Source organism: Parasteatoda tepidariorum, chromosome 5 (genome assembly GCF_043381705.1).
Source record: "Parasteatoda tepidariorum isolate YZ-2023 chromosome 5, CAS_Ptep_4.0, whole genome shotgun sequence".
NCBI classification, from domain to species: Eukaryota; Metazoa; Arthropoda; class Arachnida; order Araneae; family Theridiidae; genus Parasteatoda; species Parasteatoda tepidariorum.
In genome coordinates this window covers 26,272,703-26,300,678 of record NC_092208.1, presented here as the reverse complement: position 1 = coordinate 26,300,678, position 27,976 = coordinate 26,272,703, and the positions used below count along the sequence as shown (strand labels likewise).

The window sequence follows — 27,976 nt, the reverse complement described above, 5'->3', positions numbered from 1 at the left end:
TAATCAAGATATTATTACTTAATATTTAAAACATATATTTCACACTATACTTATATTCGAACATATATTCAACGTATGACAAATATTCCAAAAATTACCCAAAATACTAAAAAACTTAACCCATAAAATTTTCTATTTAATGTCAGAATCATTATTTCTTTTAATCCAGCTCCATTGCAACATATTAATCATAGTTAATGTAATTATTATTCAGTGAAAAACATTATTATTCATTGGAAAAATAATGCTTAAAAATCAAATCATTATAATTCATTGTTTAAAATATAAATACTCATTATTCAAGCATTATTGCTCATAACTTAACAGCTTTAACGCACATAAAAAATTTACTCAAACTTCCAAACGGACAATTTTCAATAAAAAAATTTATGTATTCTGTTTAATTTCTCTAATGAACTAACGTTCATCGAAATGTATTTTTCTCAAAGTAAGCTCCTTGAATGCAAATTTAAAAATTAATTAATTCTTTAGTTGAATTCATAATTCTTCAGAAAACTGGATACATAATTGTCCAGAAACAATACTCTTCAGTTTACTATTGCTCCAAAACAGCAATCCTTTCTATAATTAATTGAAATTATCAATTCTCTTTTTCAGGTTCTTACAATGGCTGGGATGAGTGACAAATAACGACCAATGGAGACGGAAGTTTCCGATACTGAAAATTTGACGACTGTTTATGCACAAACAAATGAATATTTACTTGCGCATTTATATTGCAATTTATCGGTAGCTACTGGTCTTGAAATTTACAACGGTAAAAGTTATTTCTGTTAAAAACTAATTATTTTCATATTTTAAAGTCTAATGATTAAGCTACATGTAGTTAAATCATATCGTATTGTAATCTTCCAGCTATTAATCTGGAGGATTTAGAATCTGATGTAGAGCTAAATAATATCAAAATCATATAAAAGTTATTGACATGTCAGAATTGATGGTTACATATTTTCCTTTGTATATTTATCCCTTGAAATTCAAGTCACATATATAGTACACTCTATTTACCAATTGCAATCGAAATAACCTGTTTGTCATATTATGCACAGTAAAATGTTTCTAATAAAATCACGATAAAAAATATTGGCACCCCGGGTACATCAGTCGTAAAATCCCTTTTATTGTAGAATCTAATTCTACTGTAAAATTTTACACCGTAATTTTTATAGTTATGCTTATTTAATTAGATTGATTCAGCGATTTTACAGTAAATATTACAGTAAAAATTACGCTTTATTTGATTTTCTGTTCCATAAAATTAAACGGTAAAAAAGGATTTTACAGTAAAATGCACCAGTATCCTGAGTGCTAGAACTTTTTACCGTAATTTATTTCGGAATACTTTTTGCGGTGTATTTCCTCACTTGCAATTCAAGTAACTTTTATTTTCTAACTCTATATGATACTTGCAATTTAATTAACATTTTTCTCATACTCTATTCAATTACTGTTAGAATTATTCTGATATTACGGTAAAACAACCGGTAACAATCTATCAATTTTAATAACCATACAGGTTACGGTAACGAACATATTTTGCCTATAAGGTTTTGAAACCGTTTACAACTATTATCGTTTAAAAACTAAGAACGTAAAACTAAATGGTTTATTTAATCATTTACAACGAGAATAGTTTCAAACCCGTAAAAGGGAAATTTAATTAAAATCAGATCTAGTTTTTTCGTTAGGAAATGGGCATTAGAGTTAGGTTGTAGTCAAATTGTGATTTATCAAATGAATCGTGGAATATGGTTTAATTAGCCTATCTAGTAGTTTCACCTATCGTAAGAGATGAGAAATGCCTGACTTCTTTGTGTCAAACAGTTATATAGTGCTGCCATCTATGTGTGAGTAAGAGTATCGTAATGTAAAAGTCCAGGTTTACAAATCGGGAAGTGCAGGGCAGTGGAAACTCTTCATGCGATAAAGGAAATAGTGTGATGTCAACACTGGGTCTCGAATCCCAGTTTTGTCGGTCATTAGATTGATAGATTAGCTTTCTTGACTATAAGATGTACCCTGCTGTAATGAAGTGGCTTCATTAGATGGATCTGGTTGTTGCGATAAAATTCTGGTTGATTAATTGTATTATGTGAAAGCAGATAAATAGACGGCTTTTCTCTCAGTTAACAGCTTGAATACCATCTTATTTATGGTTATTTGATTACTTTATTTAGGTAAAATAACACTTAAATAAATTTTATTAACTATTATTTTACCATAGTTAAATCATTTTCCTACTTAACCATTTTTGCAAGAAGTTTCTAACAGTGTACTTGCAACTCCAGCAACTTACGTGTCATACTTTACCACATGTAACTGAAGTAAAAAATTTCTTATACTGAACTTACTACTAGAGATTAATGTAACATACTTGACACGGGAAATTCAAGTAGCAGCTAAGAAACGTAAAATAAATTATGAATCTTTAAAACATATCATAATAAACAAAAATAAAAATCCCTATATACGGTGGAAAAAAAACTGGCAAAATTACCCTACTGTATGGTCATGATAAATCTGGTAAAAAAAAAATAGTCCTAATTAATAGAACGAAAATCGGTATTTAAACCATTTATTTGGTATTTTATCCCCTCGTATGGTAACGGTTTACTGAAAATTCTGGTTTTCAAAATTATAGTTCTTTTTACCAGACATTTTATGAAAAGTACAAAACTAAAAATTAATTTCAAACGAATAAATTCTTTTTATGCCACGCTCTAAAGGCAATATGTTAAAAGAACTAAATTTTACCACATTTACCAAATTTTATCACATATTGCAAAACCATATTTTAATGGTTATTTTAACAAAATCATTACCTAAGCGCATCGGTAAAAATAACTGAGCTTTTTGGTGTTCCTAAACAGCCAGCAACATGGCAAAATTTATTATATTCTTTTTTCTGTGTACCGTTTCTCCGTTAACTTTGCTTTTTAGTTCAGAAATTTTTCTCGATAAAAGCATGTTTCAAAACTACTGATTTCAGATAACTGTAGAAATACTACAGTGAAGCAACATAGCTTTACCATAGTCTGGTAGTTTTGACTTTATTTTCTTTTCTCAGAGTCGCTTACAACTTAATGAAATATTTTTAGACTTGTTTCTGCATTGATACAATTAATGCATAAAAAAAGTTTATTCATGAAGTACTTATTTATTTTGAACTAAACAGAAAGTGTGAAAGAAATGTTTAGGCTACTCAAATGTTTGTAAATATATAGTTTAAAAGAATAAAATCTTTGCTGAAAAGGAATACCCAAAATTAACAAAATTTTCTTCGTTTTAGACAAAGTCATTTTAAAACTCCGAACAAATATTCCGTTAAAATTGATGAAATTGATATCTTCTCTTATTAGAGGATGCGAATTTCGTCAAAAATATTTGAGCCGCTCAGAAGCCAATGCGATTAAGTCCATTTTTTGATATNGATTGCGAAGCAATCCGAAATGAACTGTGAAAGCAGTTCCGGGGGTTGGTGAGCGCTATCGAGCAGGGGACGAAGCCTCCTAGTTTTTATATAAATTTCTTATCTTTTTCAGCTGCCAAAAGGTCCTAAAATTTTTCAGATGCTGCTATTTCAATAAATACTTACGTTTTTATTTACACATCCTGTACATATCTTGTTTTTTTGCAGAGTTTACACCTCGAAAAAAGACTTTATACACTTTTCTAATTAAATTAATAAACCAAGAATTTTAAAAACTAATGTATGAAAGAACATTAATTTTCTCAAATGTTGTGTTTTGGACTTAACCGGATTGGCTTCTGAGCGATTCATTTGTCATAATACTATATATCGGTTAATATAATTGATTAGAAAATTGAACAAAAAGTGAAATTTGTCCAAAAAAAAGCTCTCGCTTAAAACCAGGATTCAAACACTAGAAGTTAAAAAGCAAACTAACAAACCCTATTCTGAGAAAAAGACTATTTTTGCTTGAAATCTCTAAGAATATCATTCGTCGCCTCGCCTTTTCCTGTTTCTTAATATACTTAACGTTATTAAATCTGCAAGAAAGCAGTACTGTGAAAGTTTCATAGTAGATTGTGAAAATAATTAATATTCTTGTTTTAACTATAAGTTTAAAAGAAAAGAAAGTAATTTAAAGAAAATGTTAGAATTTTATTTCTTTGGCAATGCTTTGAATCTATGATCGTCGGTTTAAATTATTCTATAAAAATTGAAAAAAAGAATAGAAGCTATATTTTTTATATCCTTAATTCTAGACACATCAAAATCTAAAGAAAGTAATTACCATAAACTAATGAGGTTTCATGTGATAGAATTACACATTGTTTGATTTTATCCGTTGCAATTAGAATAATTTAAATATACTAAACCGTTTCTATAACCCCAAGTAAAATGCATTAATTTATTTAGAATAATTTTCTAAATATTAATTCACACTCAAACTTGAGGACAAGAGTTTGTCATTCAAAATCCAAATTAGTATCGTATTTTAATTCTTCTTAAGAATATTTTGCCCGAAAGCATAATTTTATCATACTTTACCTTCAAATTGAAAGAAATTTACTTTTCAAACTTTGTTACTTTTCAGTTTTTAAATTATATCTGCTTAAAATATTCTAAATCCTTTTTTTATATGCTTAGCAACGTAAAACAACTTGTTAAAATTAATTATTGTATATACGAAACAATGTCAGAAAGTTTAGTTCTGTTTTACTTAATTTGAAAGGCATTTACAGATTAAAGTATTAAATAAGATATAAATCAATTAATTTGCAAAACAAATGTTAATCTTTACTACTATATAATAACTTGATATTTTAAATTCGTACACTGAAAAAAATAGCATGGTAATAGCTACCTTAATATGGTAAAATTTACCATGTTTCTGGCTCTTTTGGAACACCAAAAAGCTTGGTAGTTTTTGCCAATGCGTTTTGGAAATGATTTGATTTAAAATTAGCCATAAAATATGTTTTTATAATATGTGATAAAAACTGGTAACTTTGTAATTTTATCATTAGACCTTAGAACATTGCATTAGTTATTTAGTTAAGTTTAATTTTCGTTTTTTGTATTTTTTGCTAAATGTGTGGTAATAAGAACTATAATTTTGAAAACCAGAACTTTCGGCAAACCGGTGCCATATGAACAGAAAAATTAACAAATGATTATTATAAATATTTTGATTTTATCAACCATAATTATGGCTTGTTTTTACCAAAAGCGTCATTACAATACAGTATGGTAATTGTGCTTGAATTTTTTTCTCCGTGTATCATTACTGATTTCAAGATTATATAATATGGATCAGTTTTCAATCATAATCTCTAAAGTAGTATTATAACTGCATAAAAAAATATTTTTAAGCTACCAATTTTTAAAAAAAAATTTAATTTACTCTGTAAGCAAAAGATTTCAAGTGAAAAAATTTTTAGAATGAAGATGTAAATTTGATTCACTGCGGGAATTTGTTCCGGTTTGTTCGTTTTCTTTTCTTTATTTTTTAATTTAATTTTTTTAAAAAAGAAGAAAAAATATTTTTCTAAACAACATACTATATATTGTAACATAGTTGTATATTACTTTTCGTTAATAAATTTGATTCTTATTGTTTTACTTAAATCATTAATAATTACATAATGTATGTTTTTTAAGTCACTAATTATTTCAATAAATTTTTAAATATTAAAGTGATAAATACGAGAAGTTGATCTAAAAATATAATTGATGCGAACAAATACATCGATAAATAAAATGTTTTTCAATTTTTTTAAATACTATTGTAAGTTATGGTATAATATAATAATGGTATAATATAATAATGGTATATCATTAAGAAATTCGTACAATTACAGGGAGTCAAAACTTCTGCAATGAATCATGGGATGGCGTATCATGTTGGCCAATCACATTGGCTGGAAACACGGCAAATGTCCCCTGTTTCTCGGAGTTAAATGGTGTCAAATATGATATTAATGGTAAGTTTAGATATATTTTATCATTAAAACTATAACAATTGTATTCAAAAATGACTTTATCTCAAACTAATAATTTTGCTTTGCTTCAAAAATATCTAGAAAAATATAAAGGGAAAATCAAGAATTTCTGTTTAATTAATTACATTCCTCGTTTAATGTCATGTAACTGAGTTTCTCGTTAACAGAATTACGGAAAATACAGTTTTCTTCTTGTGCAAAAGACGATTTTTAATAATGCATAGTTATTTATTTCATTAGTAAGTAGCCGCCCAATTAGTGCTGTGGATTGAGACTTCGCGTATCAAGGCTACAATTCAAATTATAACGATGAAAAATGTTAATTTAAAAAACAGCCCTAACGTCAGAGAAGGAAACTTTCTAGGCTGCATTTTTATGTGGAAAAACATTAATTACTTCATCCGCAACATGCTAAAAAAAAGTTATTATCTTTTTCAATTTTAATGTAAAATTCTTTTGGTCGTTTCAAAGGTATTAGAAAAACAAAATTAGGAAAATATTAATAATCTCATTATTTAGGTACTTTCTTTTACTTAGTTTCAGCCTATCATTACTTTGCGCAAATTGTCGTAGTTTTGCTTAACTCTAAATCTTTTTTTTTCAACTTTTCTTTTTTGATTGCTCAATATTTTTGTTTGCCAACTGTGTCTGAACGCTACGTTTATTTATACTATGATTCAAAAATTCGGATACCGATTAACGAGCAGTTTTAGCTCCCGATACCAAAAATCTTTTAAAAATTCAAGTTAGTCTTTTCGGGAGTGATGTTTGTCATTGGTTTTTTATTAATTCATACATTTTTATTTGTTAATTAGTTTTTCCGAGGGTGTACGGTATTGGTCCTCGTAAAACTGTTCTACCGTAAAGTGCTCGATATCGCGCACTGGTCTTTGGGATAACAAGGTTGGGGAGCCATCCCCCACCTTGATAGCCACCCAGAGTGTCAAAATTGTGATGGCATGTCCTCGAATAATCTTCAGGGATGCGTCCCCGACCGTCGCCATTAACTCATTGTGCAGCGCTAGTGCGACGTAAATAAATAACTACTACAACCATTGCTGAAAGTGTAATTTAGAAAATAAACTAAATTATTTACGAATCCGTTTTTAGACTATTATTAGGACAATAACATTTTAAGACAAAGTAAGTAAGAAATAATGATTATTCATTGTATTGAAAAAAATGACGAATTTTTAAAATAATATAAAACAAGGCTTTTTTCAAGAAAAAAAAAAGTGAAAAAAGAGCTTTAAATGAATGTAGAAAAGCAGAATTTTTGAGTTATGTACTGAAAAAGTTTGTAACGCAGTGAAAAATTTGCAAGAAAGCATAACTGATGGTTCATCTTTAAGTCCGCAATAACGTTTATAACTAAATTTTAAAATAAAATCTTGAAACAACAGATAACTTCCAATAAAGATAATCAAAGAAAATATTCTACTTTCTTCAATAAGACAGCTGTAGCTCTTTTATATCTTGATTTGTCTTATTTATACAAGCTTATATCGAAAAATCAATCAGAAATATTTGCATAACCAGGGAAAGAAAAACCGTAAAAACAACTCTTAAAATTGATATAAAATTTAATTCGTTTGAAATAAATAAACAATGAGGAAAGAAAAAGAAAGCATAAAGTGTTTTCAAAGCATAATATTTTTTTCTTCTAAATAACTTTCATCGTTCTCCCCTGTTGCGGGTTTTTTTTTTTCGAACTCTTGATTTCTGACTCCCCGTTCTTCTTACTCGAACCTTAATTCCTTCTAACTTGTCGTTTGGCATTTTGTCCAATTTCTTAAACAAACGTTGTGAACTGTGTTCATTTTTCAAAATGCGCATTTAATGATATATCTGCTTTCTCAAACATGTCGTTTTAGCTAATACCATTTTTCAAGAGCGCGTTTTAAATTAAGTTTCTTTTCTTAGACAAACATCCACAGCTATCTTTAAAATAAAATATTTACCAGCTGAATATTACCACTGAGGAAGATAAAAACTTCTGGTTGTTGTGCTATTTGTTTTAACTGATCTTGGCTATATTCACCTTGCTGATTTCAAATCTGCAATCAGCTTCTCTCTCCAAGCTGCAGTTTCTTTTATATAACTTTTTTAGTCTAATCTTTTGTCAAAATGTGCAAACTTAAAAACGTTTTATAAAACTAAAGGTCGCATAAATGACACTTCGTCAGAATTTGAACTGCATAGAAACTAACGCTTGGAAATGTTGTCGCACGCGGATAGAGGCGTTCGGTGATTCTTATCCCCAACTTTGCGACTGATTTGAATCAGCAGTCCGAATCAGTTGATTTTAGCGAAATAGATTTAAATTATTATGACTAATTGTTTCTTAAATTTCAGTTAGTTTTGTTTCAATAATGCTATGTCATATACAGTTAAAAGTTTCTTGTAAGACCTAAGAGATTCTTACGTATTCAATATTAAGGACTTAAGATTTTCCAATTTTGCATTCGATGAATTCAGATAAAAAATAAATTTAAAAAAAACAAAACATTTCTTCTGTAGTTTCTTAAAATTTACCATAGTTGAAAGTATTTATGGCATTTAGCAACGTATACAATATAGTTATATGTAAGAAGCAAATTTGTTTGAGAAGAAGTAATATATCTTTTTTTAATTGACTCTAGTTAAAAGAAAAATAGTGTATAAAAATTGTAAAGTAAGTAATTAAACTTTTTTCGAATTTTTTGAAGCATTTGATTCGAATCACGTGATTCGAAATTAAGTCGTTTAAGTCTGATTATTCGAATCAGTAATCCAAATTACTAGATTCGATGTGAGATCTGAGTCACTTGATTCAAATCACTGATTGTAACCAAGAATCAGTGATCCAAATCACATGAACCGAAACACATGATTCGAATCATTGATCCGAATCACTTGATTCGAATAGTGATCCGAATCACTTGATTCGAATAGTGATTCGAACCACTTAATAAGAATCAGTTATTCGACTCACTTGTTAAGAGATTTAAATCACTTGATTCGAATCATTCATCGAAATGGCATGATTCGAATCACTCTTCTGAATCCTTCGATTTGAATCACTAATCAAAATCCATGATTTGAATCAGTGTTTTGAGTCACTTGATTCGAATTTGGCCCTCTCGCGGCGCCTTTTTTAGCCTCCAACCGAGTGCTTCACTGTAATTTGCCTTTATGTCCCATTTTTGATTTTAAAAAAATTATTATTTTCATAGTCACGAAACTATTACAAATATGCTGAAAGTAGAAATATAAATATTTTTGAATATAAAATGTGGTATTGGAACAAAAATATAACATAAGACAAAAATATAACGTAAGACAAAAATATAACATAAGAGCAAAAATTAAGTTTAATATCATCCTTTTTTTGGAAACAGCACTTTCAGAAAAAAATCAATCAGAAGCAAATCAATTGAAACATGAAACAATAATAAAATCTCCACCGTCATCTGAATTAATGCCAAGCCTACAGTCTAACGATCAGCCACCTTCTCGAAATTTTATAATTGAGAGTTGGGAGGCTGTAAAATGAGGTTGTTTAAGATAAAACGAGTAACATAGGTTGTTTAACATTAAGATAAAAAGAGTAACAATAATTTGTATACGAATGGATCGGAAAACCACACCTTCTTCTTTTTTCTAGATGATTCGTGGCAATTAGCTCATGAGCAACACCTATGTATGATAGTTTTCAATTTGTTTTTTTAATGTTATTCTTTTTCACAAAATCGATTTTTTTAAAAAAAAGGTAGTGTTCTTAGACTACTATCAAAGAGTAACTCTGTAGCCAAGTATTTTTGCAACACAAAGTAAGAGAACTGCTGGATCAAACTAGCTTTCGTGGAGAACTTTTTCATGAAACTATCCGGCATTTGCGTTAGATGGAGAAGAAAACCACGAAACGCTCCCGCAGTTAGTCTGACGGCAAGAGGATTCTAATCCAAAATCCGTCTACCACTGAGGATAATTTACGTCAGCACTGTGGCCGGGGATTGTTAAGCTATTATTGGAGCTAGGTATGTTCAACTAATTGTGATTATAGGAAAATAATGTGCTTATACAAGTACTAAAACTGTAAACTTTCTTACGGCCCTCCAAAAAGTATATGAATCAAAGATTTCAAAGGATGCATATAAAAAATGTACCACTATTCGTAAAAAGTTAGACTAAATATTTACTATTAGCATTAAAAAAGCCATTCGAAAGGTATTATAAAAGCAATTCGGGGGTTAAACGCAACGAGCAAGGTCTAATTTTAATTTTTTTGCACTATATTCGTATCAAAATTAAAAAGATTATTTAAAATCATCCCTTCAACGGAAAAGCAAATACAAGGAATAACTATTATAGGTTTTTTAGAAGACAATAAAACTATATTGAAGCATGTAAATACTGCCGAAAAATTTTTAAAAAAATTTTTAAAGACTAATTTTTAATAGATAAGTCTCCACTCATTTGAATTAGTAAGTGATTCGTGATTGGAATCAGTAATTCGAATCATCCAAGCAAACTGATTCAATTGATTCGAATCACTTTGATGATTCGTTTTGCCCAACTATTCTATGAATTGTTAAAAGACCGCTTGGGAACAGTTCATAGTAGCAAAATTCCCCTAGTGGCGTATGACAATATTTCCGGACAAGAATTCCTGTACAGTTTTAATTCTGAAGTGCTCTAACTCCCCTAAAGATGAGTCGCTACATTTATGCAACCCTAAATTTCATGTAATGTTCTTAAACTAGTACATTTCAACAAAAATAGACTGAAAATGTTATTTAAAAATAAACTAGCTTGGAGAGGGAAACTGATTTGAGATTTGAAACCTCCTAACCCAAATTAGGCAAGATCAAGTATTTATATAAATGAAACAAAAAATTTGTTTCCCACTATTATGCATTTATTATTCACTATTATGCATTCATTATTCATATTATTTTTCTGAAATTTATAAACTTAGAAAAAATGCTGATACGTAAATATTTTTTAATATATTTTTAATAATTTAGAAATAGTCGATATCTCAGAATATTTCGAAGTTAAACTATTCCCGTAAAATGAATCCAATATTATTCTATTTTTATCCCTAAAATGCAAATATTGGGAATATTTTGGCTTTTTAAAATATAAATAGGATCAAAGAGGAGTAAAACATGTCATGCTTATTTTTAAGTAAATTTTTTTTTAAGTTTTACTCAAGTTTAAAGATAGTTAGGGTGTAAACAACAACATTGAGATGTTATTTTTTTTCTATTTTAATCTCCCTTAAAACCACATCACGATTTGTAAAATTCAAATAAAGCAAATTTTCTAAAACAACGCTATCAGCAAATTTATTCGCATATTTTAAATTATAATGAGAATATATTTTCTTAAGTAAATAAAGAGGGTTCTTCTGAATTTCAAAATTTTATTCGAATCCATTAGAAAATATGTCTTCTTTTAAACTAGTTCCGTTTTTTTAAAAGTTATATCATGCTATTAGCTTTCACAACTATTCAATAAGCAGTTTTTTTTTCAAGTTTGAAATGCAATACATCTTTCATATAAAAAGTTAGCTTTCCCTTTTTTATTTTGATATTCTTAATAAATATTTTGTTCCTGATTTCTGATAAGAAAATCTTTTCAGTCTTGTCTTTTATTCAACTCTTTTTGTATTTAAATATTATACGTGAGCTGCTATATGCATATGATATTACAAATTGATATAAATATATTGAGTTAATTTATAATTATAAATAATTAATTTATAATTTACCATCGTATCTTAAATTATTTATAAATCTATCTGTGTCAAAAATATTTTTCAATTCGAATTTTTAAAAAATACTTGCAAACCTCTCTTAATAAAAATTTATAGCCCCTAACAACCAATGCTATTTTTCTACTAGTTTTGTGGCAATACAAGTTTAATCATTTCCTGAAGTCTGCAAACAAATTTATCGGGACAAATAGGGCTAATAAAACTTAACTTTAAAATAGTTTCCGCCATAATAACTGTTTCTACGAGTTTATGATTCAGTTTAGTTATGGAGATATGGAACATTTAAAGAGACATGGGACCAGTAACGGATTAAGCATTCTTCTTTACTAACATTCCTTTTTACTTCTTTACTTAAAAAAACAGCTATACCCAATAATGTCTTACAAAATTATAATTCCTGTGAATTTCGGTCTCGGTTTTCGAACTCGATTTTGAACAATTCAACATGGAATAGTAGATAAGACATTCAGTTTCATAATTGAAGAACTAAATGAATAAACATTCTAGTAGTGACATTTCTTGTAAAAAAAAAATAAAAAATAAAAACTTAATCGTGGTTTACAAAACAAAAATATACGGTATATGAACAATTCGTAGGATACGTTTTTTCGTTTAAATGATAAAGGTTTTAAAATTGTAGTTCGTATTACCTCTCAATTAGTAAAAAATGCAAAGCTGAAAAATAAGTTTAACCGAATAAATGGTTTTATCTCACACTCTAAGCTATCATAATACCATTACCAAATTTTACGATATTTACCAAATTTTATCACATCTAATAAAAACATATTTTACCAAAGTCATTACCAAAATGCTGCGGTAAAAATTAGCGAGTTGTTTGGTATTCCTATAGAGCCGAAAACATGTAAACTTTACCATATTCTGTTAGTTTTAACCATATTCTGTTAGTTTTAACCATACTTTTTTTCTCTTTTAAGTTACATCTATGAAATGTTTGAAACAAAAAGATTTATCTAGAAAAGTTTTTATTTTAGTCTAATTTAACTACACAGCATTCATTTAATTTGCTAACTCTCAGTAGATGAAGAACCTAAGTGACTGTCGCTGAATGTATTTTGAGTGAACGATATAAGTACATTTGGCAATAAAAAGTCAACAAGTATCTTTAGAAGACTTTTTTAAAAATTATTTAAAACGTCAGGGAGGCGAATGCCATGAAGCAAACAGTTTAAATGAGTGTTTAGGATTTGCAGATTTGGCAATTGAAAGCTTGCGAACAAAAAATAATGAAAGCATAAACTTTAAAGCCCATTCACTCACTTTCAATAATATGCCGCTTAGATTATTTAGCTCTTCGATTATACTGCTTGACAAATTTTAATCTTTTGTCTTTTAAATGAATTTGAGTAGATTTTTATTCTAAAACATTTTGTTTTAATTTCGAATATTTATTCTTTTCTTATTCATTTTAGCGGAAATTTTTCTATGTGAGATGAAATTAAAAATGTCATGCTATTTTGAAAGAAAAAAATAATTTTATTTCAGTTTCACGCATTTATTTATCAAAATCAAAATGTCATCAAACGATTTTCCTAGCATAACGAACATTTCCAAGCATGTGGGTTTCTCTGCATTTTACTTAAGGAACACCCCTTTTTAGAGGCCAGCAATTATTTACTCTTATTATTCGATTACATTTTTCTTGTTAACCCTTTGACGCAGATGAGACACCGGTGTCTCTTATACATTTTTTTTCCTGGGGCTCTAATTAGAAGTAAAAATATATTTTGATAATTTTTAGTTTTAGAAACTGTCTAGCAACAAAACAATTTCTTAGATTATCGAAATGATATTTGTTCTGAAATAAAAATTAAAAGTGTCCAAAACAATTAGTAGTCCGAAAAACAAATTCATTCATTTCTCAAATATTTATTAATGCAAATTAAAGAAATTTTATTAATGATGAATTATTGTTTCTCTAAATTTAAATAACTGCAAATAAGTTCAAATTTCAAAAATTACTGTTTAAAAGTGAGCCGTGTTTGGAAGTTTTTACCTTGCGCAGAAAGTGACACCGGTGTTCCATGCTGTATTTCATAACTATGAAGCATTGAGAAGTGAAATATATTTTATTTTTTATTTATTTTTATTAATATTTTCACTTAGTAATCTTAAACGAATGCAAAATGTACTGAATTAAAATTCTGCATCGAAGGGTTAACTATTTTCTGATGTTAAAAAGTCTTGGTGAAATCAATTTATTGTTCATTGCTCACAGTGCCGAGAGTTTCAAGAAGAAAGTTCAAATGCATTGCAAAAAATATATTTTTAAAGGAAGGTTATGACCAATATTTTTTTTTCTTGAGAAAAAGAGTTCAAAAACTAGTTCTCCATGGCTCTAAACTTTGTATCTACCAAGAAATTCAAATTGTTATTTTAAAAAAAACAATCGTTATTTTTATACTTTTATAAAAAATTTTAAAAAAATTAAGTCCGGTAAACAATTTTTGATGTCTTATTAAACTTTAGCATAGAAAAACCGTTACATTTTTGTGTTATCAACGTATTAGCAACAGTGATAGTAAGATTGTTAAAAATAATTTAATAGCCTAATATGTGTATATTCTTTTTCTCTAAAATATATACTTCTAAAATTATAATATAAATAACCAAACTTGTTAGAAAACAGTACCTTAAGTCAACATATTGACGATCTACGTATTCATATATTTTGATTTCGATAGAAGCTAAAATAAATTTCCTATCCTTTCTGATATTCTTTCATGTAAACAAAAAAATCCTCCCCCTATTCTAAGCTTACTGTTCACCCTTAGGTGAATAAAAAAAAGTCTGATTTTCTACTATAGTCTCTTCATCTATCTTAAAGGAAAAATAGAAATTCTTTCACTTCATGCTTTAAAAAGGGAGATGCAGGCAATTTATTGATTCGAGGAAAGTATAGTAGAAAGAAAACTTTGGTACTTTCGGATATTTGATCGTAAATTCGACAGCTGATATTTATAAATCCGGATTAGGTACAACATAATGGCTGAAAAAGACTTTATGGATCTTAAAAAAAAGATTTTTAAGCTTTTAGAGTAGATCATTTACTTCTCATTACTATTGTCGAAGTAAGTATTTGGGTATTTTAAAGCAGAATGTTTCCTGAAATAAAGTGTCTGACATTTTTTAATTTGTCTGAAAACATTCTGAATAAAATTTAAGATATATTTATGAACAGTGATGAGGTTGGAATTTTTTTTTTTTTACTTATTAAAACTGGAAAATGTTTAAACGTTAATCTAGTTTTTTTTTAAATTCTGTGTTATATTAATAGTGTCCTTTTTTATTCTATATCAATTGTTGATAAAATTTAATTTAGTAAATTGAACTCAGTAAATAATGAGGATTTTATATCGAGAAGCTTAAGATCATTCAAGCATAAACGCCATTAAAAACATGCCAGATTAAAATAATTTTTTATTCTCATTATCGCTAATTCTTTAAAAACTAAAACATTTTAAACCCTTTGTGTAATGAAATTAAATATGCATTTTTTAGTATAATTTTATGCCAATGCCCGACTCAATTTTTGAAGTTTAAAAATATATAATGAGGGTTTTCATTAAAAAATACCTTGTTAGTGTTACATGATTCAATCATATGAATGTGAACCGTGAACAAACAACATTGAGAAAAAAAGTGTGATTTAAAAAATCAGAGTATAATAAAATATGCCTTATTTCTTGCTCTTATAGGAACACCAAAAAGTTCGGTAAAATTTACCAAAGCACTTTAGTGATAATTTTGGTAAAATTAACAATAAAAAATGACTTTATAATATACGTTAAAATTTGGTAATTTTATCATGATACCTTAGTCGGGTATATTTTGGCTATAATGCCCAAAATTAAATTTTTTTATTAGAAATTTCATTATCATACAGTCAAGTAATTTTTTAATATATCAAAACAAATTACGATACATAAAATTTATCGAAAACTTTTAAATGGTTGATTGTTTTATTATTTCAATATTCGAAGTGGAAAAATAATTATCTTTTTACAATTTTTAAACAAGAATTTTCTTGATTAAGCCCTGTTTTTTGTTGTGAAGTTCCCATAAAACCAAATAACGGTAGATAATTAGTACAGCCTCGCAAGCCTGCTCCTAGAGGCTTGCAGAGTGGGTTGCCTTTAAACCAATTTCTATTTAGATCTATCAAAGCAAAATTACAAAATCCCNCAAAAAATTAGATGGTTAAAAAATAAAGTTACAAGTGTTTTTATTTCTAAGATTAAAACATTAAACATTATTAACGCTTTTAAGTTCAGGACCAAAAGGTTATTTATAAGTTAGATTATTAGTAAACAATAATTTTTTGTTTCTTTTCAGAAAACATGCTAACATTGTAGGTATCGGTAACAAGGAAAAAAATCGATATCTTCAAATCTTTTGTTAAAACTATACATAAAAGCATTTAACTATCTCAAGAACATTTTTAATTTTTTTCTTGTATTTAATAACTTAAGAGAAACAATTTTTAAATCCATTTAACGGACAGAAGTATTTATTTTCTGGGTTAACAACCTTTGTTTTTCTCTGAAAATACTTTTTTAAAGATTTAAATACATTTCCAACAAATATTTTTAATGAGAAAAGTATTGTATTATAAAATAGTAATAAACACTCAAGTAATGTAGCCTGTTCTCTTCAAAATTAATTAATAATTCAGAAATATTCTGTAATTAATAGTAAACTTTTTCTTTATACTATTTCGTGGAATTTAAAAGGGAAGAAAACTAATTTGATGACTTTCGAATATCAGACGTTTCTAATTTTGTTTTGACAAAAAATAGGGATTGTTTTTATTCTTCTTCTTTTCAGAAATTAAATCTATCGCCTGTAATTAATTAAAACGCTTCTCGCAAATGCTTAATCAAGGATTCTAATTAACAACTGAAGAAAGTTTTTTAATATGTTTTTTGCATTGTTTTGTTGTTAATGCCTAACAACTGTCTTATTAAATTCTATTTTTTATATATATTAAAACGATATTGCTTTGAATTTTTCGAATTTTTTTCATGCTTTACCTGATTTTTTATTTTAAAATAATTGAATAATTACTTAAATAAAATTATTTAAACGTTTGTTTTTTTCATAGAATAACATATATTTATTCCCTTCAGCTATTTAATTTTACTTATACCATATGGCAGCATTTTAGTTAAATAAAACTTAACAGAGTATGAAAAAACTATACTACATTGTTCTTCAGAATAAACTTTTAAACATTTCTTTCCTTTTTAAAAGAATGATTATTTCAACTTAGCCTTAATGTTTAAAAATATATATTTATTTATTTCACTTCAGCTGTTAAGTTTACTTTTATTTAATTTATGCATTAAATTTAATTTATGCATTTATTTTTATTTATGCAATAAAAATAATAAATTTACTTAAAACAATATAAAATACAAGCAACTGAATACAAAATCATGAAAAAGTTCAAAATTGGTTGAAATCTCTAAGATCTGGAAAGGGTGACCTTAAAAGAAGTTATTGATAAAAAAACACATAAAGATTACAAAATATATTATTTTAATATGAAATAATACTTAATAATAAAATTTTAATTAGAATAAATTATCATAATAAAATTAAAACGAATAATGGAATTTAAAAACCAGGATGGTAAAGAAAAATCGCTCTCAAAAATATGACTTACAAATATTTAAAAAAAATTTCGCATTTGCAACTGAATTATGTTGATTATTTAATTGTCCAATATATACATGCTTCTAATAATCTTCATATTTATTTTGTTTTGACAGGAAATGCAAGTAGAGAATGTTTGTTGAATGCCAGCTGGTCGAGTTGGTCTAATTACCGATCATGTGTTCCGCTAAAAATACCAGAGGATGAATATCTGCAGGTAAATAATGATTACTAACAAAACATCATTTCCTTTTCTATTATATAATGCTGTCTGTACAACTTTCTTTTCAGAAAGATAAAGGTATGTTCTAAAAGCAATGTTTTGAAAATATCCTGCTATGAGAAAAAAGTATAGTCGAAACTACCAGAATATGATAAAAAGTTATGGTATTTCTCGCTTTATATGTTATGGGAACATCAAAAAGCTTGGTAATTTTTTCGAAGTGATTTGGTAATGATTTTTGGTAAAATTAACAAAAAAATATTTTTTTTTAATGTATGATAAAATTTTGTAATTTTATCTTCATACATTAGAGCATGACATAAAAATGATTTATACGGCTAACTTTACTTTTCAGATTTATGTTTTTTACTAAATGGGTAGTATTAAAAACTGTAATTTTGAAAACCAGAATTTTCAGTAAACCGTTACCATATGAACGAATAAATTATGAAATTAATGGTTTTAATACCGTAAATTTTGGTTTTTATTATAACAATTATGGGTTGTTGTTTTTTTTTACCGAAAGTGTCATTAGCATAGAACATGGTAATTTTACCAAAATTTTTTTCTCCGTGTATCCTCGCATATTTAGCTAATATGTGTTTTTATTTCGCACAAACCCTCTTCAAATTAAAAAGTTTGATCAATTTATTTTTTAGTTATAACCTCAAATCTATCCAGAGCCTAAAAAACACCTAGTTGCAAAACAATTTTAACTGTTTTTTATGGATCCCGATAAATTGCTCTTAGTAATTAGTATGTATAAAACAAAACTTCAAAGAAAAATTTTATATTTCATTAAATTATGTTACTAAATTATTTTCCGGAACTTTTGCCTATAATTATTTCCCGGATCACTTGACTTTCGCCTAAAGGACATTTTACTCCAGATAACTGAGTATCTGTAAAGTAATGTCAAATAATAAATTGTGGCAACTACATTGATTAAAATAATTCTCATAAATGGAACGGATATAACTTCTAATCATCATCTGGAGCTATTAACTTGTAGTTATAAATTAAAGTTAAGCACTAATTACGTTACCTAATTTTATCATAAAAATACCATCATCAAGAAAGTTCAAGAAAAAAATCCCTAAGACTTCCGAATGTTCTTTGAAGATGAGTTTGTTGTTAATGATGGAAAATTAATTACATTATAAATATGTCGTTGAACGTAACACTAATAGAAAATTGAAACCAAATTTTATTATAAAAACATCTTCTATAAAAGTTTATTATATTTCCGGAGAATCTTTATCATATTGTAGAGCCTTCTGACGAAGATTGTTACAGATTTATCTTTAATTCTATTATCTTAAATTTAACAGATTTATGCTTATTAAGAAGTAATAATTTTCTTCTTTATAAGCATAAATCTGTTAAATTTTATGTAATTTTGCAAAACAAGGTCGTTGCAAAGAAATAGATGAGAGCCAAAGGATCTTTAGATTAAAAATTAAAAAGAGTTCTCAGCAAAGAGAGATCCATTATTTCATCGATTTATCAAAAGAATCAAGACAAACAAATGAAAAAGGATTTTTGAGTTTCAAATAATTTAGCGAGAAATAAAACTTTAAGAATGCTGCAAATTTAAGACAAACCTTTAACGGACTTGAATATTTATGCTAACAGTATTAGAAAGAATATTTATTTTTGGAATTCGATTTCCGCTCATCTGAAAAAGAAGTTAATGGTTGTTTTTATTGAGAAAAGTATTACAGGATTAAGAAAACCATGGCCAACAACAGAGTGACATAGAATAAAATTCTTGAGACAGCTATGGCCTATGGCGTCGCATTAAAGGGAAAAAAAAGATTTTAGGATTGAATTTAAATTTAAAAAATAAAAGATATTACAAAGCTAGGAAATATGTAATGCCTACAGGTAATAAGGCACACCTTAAGTACTTTTGAACTAATGATATGAATTTCATGTGAAGTTAAAAATTTCTATGGTTTGAGTCAAACTCTTTAGGAAAATTAAATAATTAGTTTGAACATTAATTAAGTTTAGAAATCGAAAACAAATCTATACTTTCTTTTGAGTGTTAAAACAAATTTATGGATATGAATATAAAATTCGACAAAAATCAGTTAAAAACGTGCATAAAAAATAAAATGACTATTGATTGTACAGTATCATAATTGTTGTAAATAATTGAAATTGAAATTATATAGAATATAAAAACAGTAACTGAGAGGATTATGTTGTTGTTGTTTCTCGTGTTGTTGCTCCGCTAGAGCAGGTCCTTGAATCCATTCACCCTCAGGAAATCAAAAAACAAGACCGGGTCGCGCAGAAAATCCTCGTTTTCAAAATCCACACAGTTAAGGAGGTGGGTCGGGCTGGCTGCACTGGAGAAACATTTGTTGCAGGTGGGATAGACCTTTCGCTGCTGTTCATACCTCATGTACTTTATGTGTCCACTGATGAATCTAGTAAACGCGGTCTGATCGCCTCTATTACCTCTGAAGGCCAAAGCACAACCCGACTTATCCCCAGAGTACCAGATATGTACTGGGGGAGTTTTCCAGACTAGCTTGACACCTTGCTTTCTAATGGGGTGAATTTCCTAGGATGTGAGTGCCAAATTTCCGGTAGGTTCATTTGTGCCAAGTTTTGCCAGCGAGTCAGCTATCTCATTCCCGTATAGACCAACGTGGGACGGAATCCACTGAGATGATTATGGTAGTATAGAGTGACAAGATTACAGTGTTACCAGGCTTAAGTGTAGTTTTGTTGTGTTTTGTTTCATTGCTTGTTTTGTAATTTTGTTGTTTTTTTTAACATGATAAAATGCGATAGCTAAAAATGTTCTATTTGTATAGTTATTCTTTATTTTCTACACTAATTAGCGAACATTTGCAAAGTAAATTTTTTCAAGAAATCTGACAAATCGGATAATAGTTAAAAAAAAATTGCTTTTATTTGTGAGTTTCGATTTTTTTAATAGTTTTCAAGGACAGGAATGATCGGTAAATATTTCCTTGGTGATAAAATTACCTATTTCATGAATTATGATTCATTAAATCATTATTTTTTGCGCTGATCGAGTTAAATATTGATAATTTGTTAATACATCTGTTAAAACAGAGTCTAACAAGAATTAATTAGACAAAGTATTTTTATATATGCTTAGACTATTAATTGTGATAACACTATTTCCTACTAATAATTGTAATATTCATTAATAATGTTTATAAATTTTAAAATCTTTTAAAGTACTTAACCTGAACTATTTCAGTTAATTACATGTCCTAAAAATAAAGTCGATGCTATTTTTATTGCGTGGGTTTCTTATTTCTTTTATCAGAATTTGATTTATGTTCTTATTTACAGATAAGCCAAGTGTAACTTACCAACTTTAACGAGAAAAAGAATTAAGAGTGAATGTGATAGCTATAATTAATGAGCTTTCTTATAGACAAAATAATGTTAGAAGCAAACTTCAGAAAAATTCCAGTGTTGGGAAATGTTTGTTAGCTTTCTCGTGTTTAAATACGCGTTTTTTACAAATTAAATTATTTTAGGGACACAAAAACAAAGGCAATACTTAAGCAAAAATGTGACATTTATAAAAGAATAGTTAATACTTTTTGACATGAAAAAAAGAAGAATAAGAAATTTTTTTAAATCATTTTATAAACACATTTGAAAGGGTTTTTCTCTTAAATGTTTTGACTAATATACTATTTAATATACTTGTAAAAATTTACTATAAGGTAATGTGAAACCACAGAAAGTTTTTTTTCCAATTTTTAAATTTTAAAAATTATCAGTAGTTTTCTGTCAAAAAACTCATATAGCTTGCAATAATATTTAAGAATAAAGGTTAAAAATCGAAAATACAGGAAGCAGAAAAAATGTTGAATAACAAAATAGTAGTATTTAACCTTTTGACGCAAATGGGGTCTCGGTGTTCCTTTTACTCCTTTATCACTCTCTAATTACAAGCAAATACATATTTTGGTATTTTTTAATTAAAAAACATAGTCTTATAATTACTAAATAAATCTGGTAGATTATCTAAATTATATTTGTACTACAATACAAAATCTGAAAAAAGTAGTTTGAATTATTTTCTTTATTTATCTATAATTGATTTTGTAAATTAAGGAAATTTCAATGATGAATAACTGTTTCTCTTTTGAAAATTTATTGCTTGGGAATGAACCGCATTTACCTTTAACACAGAGACACTGTTGTATTTCATAATCATAAATTATTAAAATGCTAAGCATAATATTTACCCCTCATTTTGACTTAAATTAATACAAAATCATAAAATAGGATGAAAAATATTTTTTACATATTTTTTGTTAATGGGTTAAAACAGTAATCATCTTTGCATTTCCTTTCAAAAATAAATTAAATTAGCACATTGAAATTCTCATGCAAACCTAAACAGAAATATTTGTTTCATTTAGTTGCTAAAAAAATGTCAGATATTTAATAGTTTATGCATATTTTAGTTTTTATTTCAAAAGTTAAAATAAATGAAATGTTCTTTTTAAAAAATTTGAAATGCAAAAAGGAAACCTTAAAAATGTATCTTTGTGGAGTTTAAACAAACAATGAACTACGTTTTGAAAGTAAAATAGCCAGTCCAGACGAAATATTTACTACCAATTATACGATATCAGTATTTGATAATAAGAAAATTGTGATGAAGATACAAGAAAAATTTGTAGTTTTCGAAAACTCAGAAGAAAAGATCAATTTCTTTGTTCAGGAAACTGCAGCAGATATTATTAGCGCAATCCAAATAAAATGTTTCGATTTTCTGATTGAGAATATCTAAAATGGCCTGAGGAGTAAAAGAAATTTCAAAGATGAGATGTTTAGTACTTCAAAAAAAAAAAACAAAAAAAAAACACTGAATTGCGTTAAGCCGAATCATACCCGCAAGAATTCAGCCAATTGCTCTGACTACAAAAGATATTAAAAGCTTGTTATTTCTTGGTTATTTCTGAAGTTTTCTTCGTAATTGAAGGGGGAAACCATGAAATTTGGGATGATGCAAGGTTCTTTTTCTTGTCGAACTTTCATAATACTCACACTGTAAAAATTTCCCGATCAAGTTAAGGTGAAAAGTATCGCACTCAGAGAGGTTCCGGTACATTTTACGGTAAAATCTATTTCTGTCGGAACATGTTGCGGAACCAAAAATCTGATTTACCGTAATTTTTACAGTAATAATTACCGTGAAATCACTGAATTACTCAAATTAAATAAATATCACTGTAGAAACTACGGCGTAATATTTTATGGTAAAAATGCATTTTTACGCATGAGGCACCCAAAAGGCCATAACTTTATACCTTAACTTGATCCAGAATTTTTAACGATGTATGTCGCAAGCAGCAAATTCTCTCCCTTTAAGATACTGATGACGACAATCTCAGTTGGTCTTAATTCAGTTATCTGTTCAAGCGACCGTTAGCAACGCAAAAGTGATTCACCCTAAAAAAAAAGTGATTCAATGGCCAATCGCAATGAGTGTGAAACAATGATGTTGATGTTGTCTGTGTTCAAAATTAATAAAATTTCCAGATTTTGATGATTGTCTCCAGAACCATTTGACTGATAAAAACGAATGATTTGGGGATAGATTGAGATGATATAAATAAAATAAGAATTCATTAGTCATGATGCACATGCGTTTTCGTGCATAAGTCAAAAAGTTATCAGGCAGTAAAAACGGATTCGAATAAAAAATATGAGTAAAAAAGAAATTAATTCTCCAGCAGATACATTTTTAATAAAACCACACCATGACTTCATACAGGAAATGGGACAGTTTGTACTTTTGGCAAATAGTCCTGCTAATTTATCAGTTTCTAGGCTCTAGATAACTGATGAAGAGTAAATAGCAATCTGCAATTGCTTTTTCATGTCTCAGTCATTCTCCGTATGGTTCTGAAGATCTGGATAAGAACAAGTCTGGAGATCTGACTGGTCAATTCATGTGTCGAATATCTTCTGTTTTCTGCAAATCGTCGCCCTGAGTTCATTTTAAGGAGTGACAACATGCGGTTCATCTTCCTGACGATTTTCTGAAAAGTAAAAGTATTTGCTAAACCAATCAGATCTCCGAACCTCAACCCTACAGAACTTGTCTGAGATATTCTGTGACAGGAAACAAATATTTAAGCCATTCTTACTCCTGAATTACTGACTGGCGCTTGCATATCTTTGAAAATATACACAGTATGTATTATTTTCAGCATTAAAGGGTTACCATTTTTGTTTGATTTTGTTAACACTGTTTCATACCTTCCGACTCTAATGAGCATTTTACCAACACCTCGTAGAAAAGAGCAGGCCTCTGTACGGGTTACCATAAATATCCTTTAGTAGTTCAAACGTAATGACATATTTCGTATTTTCAACCACTGCGCAGCTTAGTACCCCGAACGTAATGGCATCTTTCTTATTTTTCATCTACTGAGCAGTTAACTTCGTCACATGAGACTACTAAATTGATCCGTGCTGAGGCCTTCCTACCTCTAGGAGGTGTTGATTTTACACGCCAATGCATGTGTGTTACAATTGTTGATAGGATTTTTAATATATTATATGAACCTAATTTCATATACCAAGTTTCATTTAAATCTAACTCTGGACGTAATCCAATAAATCTGATATTCTCGGTAAAGCAGTATAGTACCATTCAAATTCAGAGTAGTAGTCCATGGAGGAATTTATGGTTCATTTGCATATTTAAGTTTTTTTTTTTAAAAAAAAGAACTTGGGAACTGATATAGATGTTTAAATTTATTTGCACTGTGGTGTTTTGTGAAGTTAAAAGAGGGTCTGCCTGAGTTCTCTTAGCATCTAATTTAATTAATGTGAATGAAGTGAATTCCCTTTGTATTATCTTCTATAAAGTGAAAATTTCCATTACACCGAAAGCTCTGCCTTACGAACATGAATCATTAATTACTATTAATTTATCTTGATCAAATTAATTATCTATAAACGTGTGGAAAAATATCTTATTTTAACATTATTGTATGTTTATTTACTCTATATGTTGCATATATGAATACAATTTTCCTTACATTGTAGGTTTTATGGGATATGAAAGATGCTGTCACAGTGTATTATGTAGGTTACGGAATTTCTCTTATAGCACTCACTTTAGCTCTGGGAATATTCATATGTTTCAAGTAAATATATCATGAGTTTTATTACAAATTTCAAGTACGGAATTAATTTTTGCATTACATGATTCATACAATAATTATTACTTTTTTTTAAATTGCAGAGATTTAAGGTGTTTGAGAAATACTATTCATGCCAATCTCATGTTCACGTACTTGCTCCTGGATATAACTTGGATTTTAACTGCAAAACTTCAGTCAAGTCAAAACTATGTTTCAAGCAGGGTAAATATCTTTATGGTGTTCTAAAATAAATGTCTTCTATTCTAAATAATAATAGTATATATTATTATTTTAATTTAAATAATTATATTAATAATAATTTTGCATTATGACTATAGAATTGAGTCTTTTTAATTATCTTTAGTCTGTTTCATTTATAGCTTCATCGATTCCGTAAATGATCTCAATTCTGCTCCGGTCCTACATTGTGTATGGAACTGTATCGTACCTTGATTTGGCATGGTTTTTCTGCTCTCCCCAAATCCCATCAGTTTTTCCCTTTTATTTATTTCGTTGGTCACTAAGTCTTTTTTTTACATCTAATCTGTTTTTAAGTTTTAGTTATTAACGTATCGTCTGGAAGAGGAGCGGCGTGTTTTGGACACTCGAAGTATTTTAACAGTATTTTCATTTCGATTATTAAATAATAAAAAAATAAATTGATCACTTCAATTTCTTTGGGATTACTTGTTTCTCTCATTAGTTTAGTTTGAAATTGCTGGCTTTTTGGCGTATAATCAAATAAACTCATAGATAAAAAAAAATGGTCAACAAGAAGTGGATGCGAAATTTTTTACAAGTTGCTTAAAAATTAGAAAGTTGAATCTGAGATAAATAATCAGATTTAGTACTCCATTTGTTTCCATGGTTCCTTTTGTGAAGCGACTTCAGATGTTTATATCACAAATTTGTGTTCAAAACTTTTATTTAAAGCAATATTTTTTGCAGAAATTAAAGTGAAATTTCAATTTTTTATGGAACTGATATAATGGACTCAGAACTCTTTAAAAAATGTACAAATTTCTTCAACAGAAAGATTACCTTCTGGACATACATATATATCTTGGAGGTCATTCTACCAAAAAGTGAAGCGCAGTACATAATTTTTTTCTACAAACGGCAATCAAATATTAATTTTTTATTGAAAATTTGACTGACATTTCAAAGAATTGTTTAGAAAGCAATCATTAAAATTTGAAGCTTGATTTGGACATAAATCATTTTTTTAAGTATCACTTTATAAAACTGTATCGTTCAATTTAGGTTTCAGCTGTAATTTTTTCTAGAAATGAAAGTCAAACACCAAGTTTTCAGCATTAAATTTACAAATTAAACAACCCACTATGAAAACTAATAAAAAAAATTTGAAAAAAAAATTTTTTTAGCAAGCATCATTTTATTTTATTATTTAATTTAATTTAATTTTATTTAATTTCGTTTTATTTAATTTTATAATCAACATAGAACATCCAACAAAATTCAGAGTTTACAATCATCAATATTTAACTCTGTAGCCTTGTAATTTTATACCAAACTAAGAAGACAGAAGAACTCTTAAACAAACTACCCTTCTTCATGGAGGATTTTTCGAGGAAACTAATCCCCATTTGGCGTTACATAGTGAGGAAAACCACCCACCGTTTGCTTGACGGCAAGAGAATTCTAACCCATGATCCGTCTACCCCTGAGAATATTTCACGTCAGCTCTGTGGTCTTTGTGAGCCGGGAACAGAATTAACATCAACCAGCCACCTGTGGGATTCGAACCTGGGGCACTTCATTAGGAGGCGAAGTCTCTAACCCCTGAGTTACCGTGGCTTCGCAAACATCGTTAAAATAAATGGCAATCGAAATGCATGGTATATAGCAAAACGCCTAACGACTGAAAGGAAATTTATTTTGCTAATTGGCATCACAAAAAAAAGTTCTTGAAACAAAATATTTCCTACTACAGTTTAAAATGGTACTGTGCGCTTTCGACTTAAACCAATATATTTCCACTGGTGGCATTTTAATTTCTAGATTTTCTAAGCCAAATAGATAAAACTTTAAAGGAAAGATTGGTTTTAGAAAGTATTTTCACAAATTTTGTATAAACACTTTCTGTATAAAAATATTTTGTACAAATTTCCCTCGGCAAAATAGTGCCCCAGGCTTTTGATTTGAGTAGAAATTGTTCTAATGACAAACCTTTTGAGAGAAGAGTGTCCAAACTTTAAATGACTTAAAGAACTTTTTAAAAACAAATTTTACAAATTTGAATCAGGAAAAAAAAAACTTTATAGATGTACAAAAATATATGTAACTGTAATTGTTATTTTTTCTACAAAAGGCAGTCGAAATTATATTTTCTTACATCAGTTTATGTAAGTTTTAAATGACCCAGGAGACACTTAGTAAATTAATTTTAGATTTTTACCTCAAAACAAATATTTTGAGTCCATACATATTTTTTGCTTTTGCCATTCTTTAAAATGATGCCATAGACTTGCCGTTCAAACCGTTGTTTAGCAATAGAAACTACAATCCAGTATTTATAGTTAGTTACCTTATAAATCCGTGATTACACTTAAAACGCCTCAAGATGCAACTCAAAAATTAATTTTCACTATTTTGTTCCATAAAATCAAAATATTTATCAGAAATATATTTTGGAAGAACATTATAAATGAAAAATATTTTGTACAAAATATTTTGATAGAAAAATATTTTTGAAATAGTTATATACATATTAGATTCAGTTTATTATTATTATTATTATTTAGTTTACATAATTAAAAGGGATATAAAAATGTGAATTAAAACTAATATTTCGTTAAGATGCATGATTTCCTCACTTTACACTGAACGTGCTAAACATGAAGAATTAACTCAAAATTCTAAAATAATAATCAATAACAGGCTAATCAATAGGTTCTCATCAAACTTAGAAGAGCCCTTGAGATCAACACTTAGAGTGTTTTCACTAACCTAGAAGATCCCGCATAAATATAATATTGTTTTCTGTCCACGTATCACCCTAATACCTATCGATCTGCTTTTGAGAACCTGTCATATCCGTGCTTTGAGGATAAATTCTTAAAATAGATTAAAACGAATAATTTATAAACACACACAAAAAAGTATGTAAATATATATATATATATA

At 28.0% G+C, this 27,976-nt stretch overlaps 1 protein-coding gene across 1 annotated transcript in view; it reads left to right on the top strand.

Annotated features, from left to right (window-relative positions):
- The window catches only part of LOC107452238 (diuretic hormone receptor-like), a 186,923-nt gene that overhangs the window by 119,948 nt on the left and 38,999 nt on the right, over nt 1–27,976 (top strand). The window contains exons 3-7 of the mRNA XM_016068585.3: nt 619–778; nt 5,851–5,973; nt 17,551–17,651; nt 24,732–24,832; nt 24,931–25,051. Of these exons, the coding sequence (XP_015924071.1) occupies nt 658–778; nt 5,851–5,973; nt 17,551–17,651; nt 24,732–24,832; nt 24,931–25,051 (567 nt within the window). The 5' untranslated portion in view covers nt 619–657. The remainder of the gene's footprint in view (nt 1–618; nt 779–5,850; nt 5,974–17,550; nt 17,652–24,731; nt 24,833–24,930; nt 25,052–27,976) is intronic.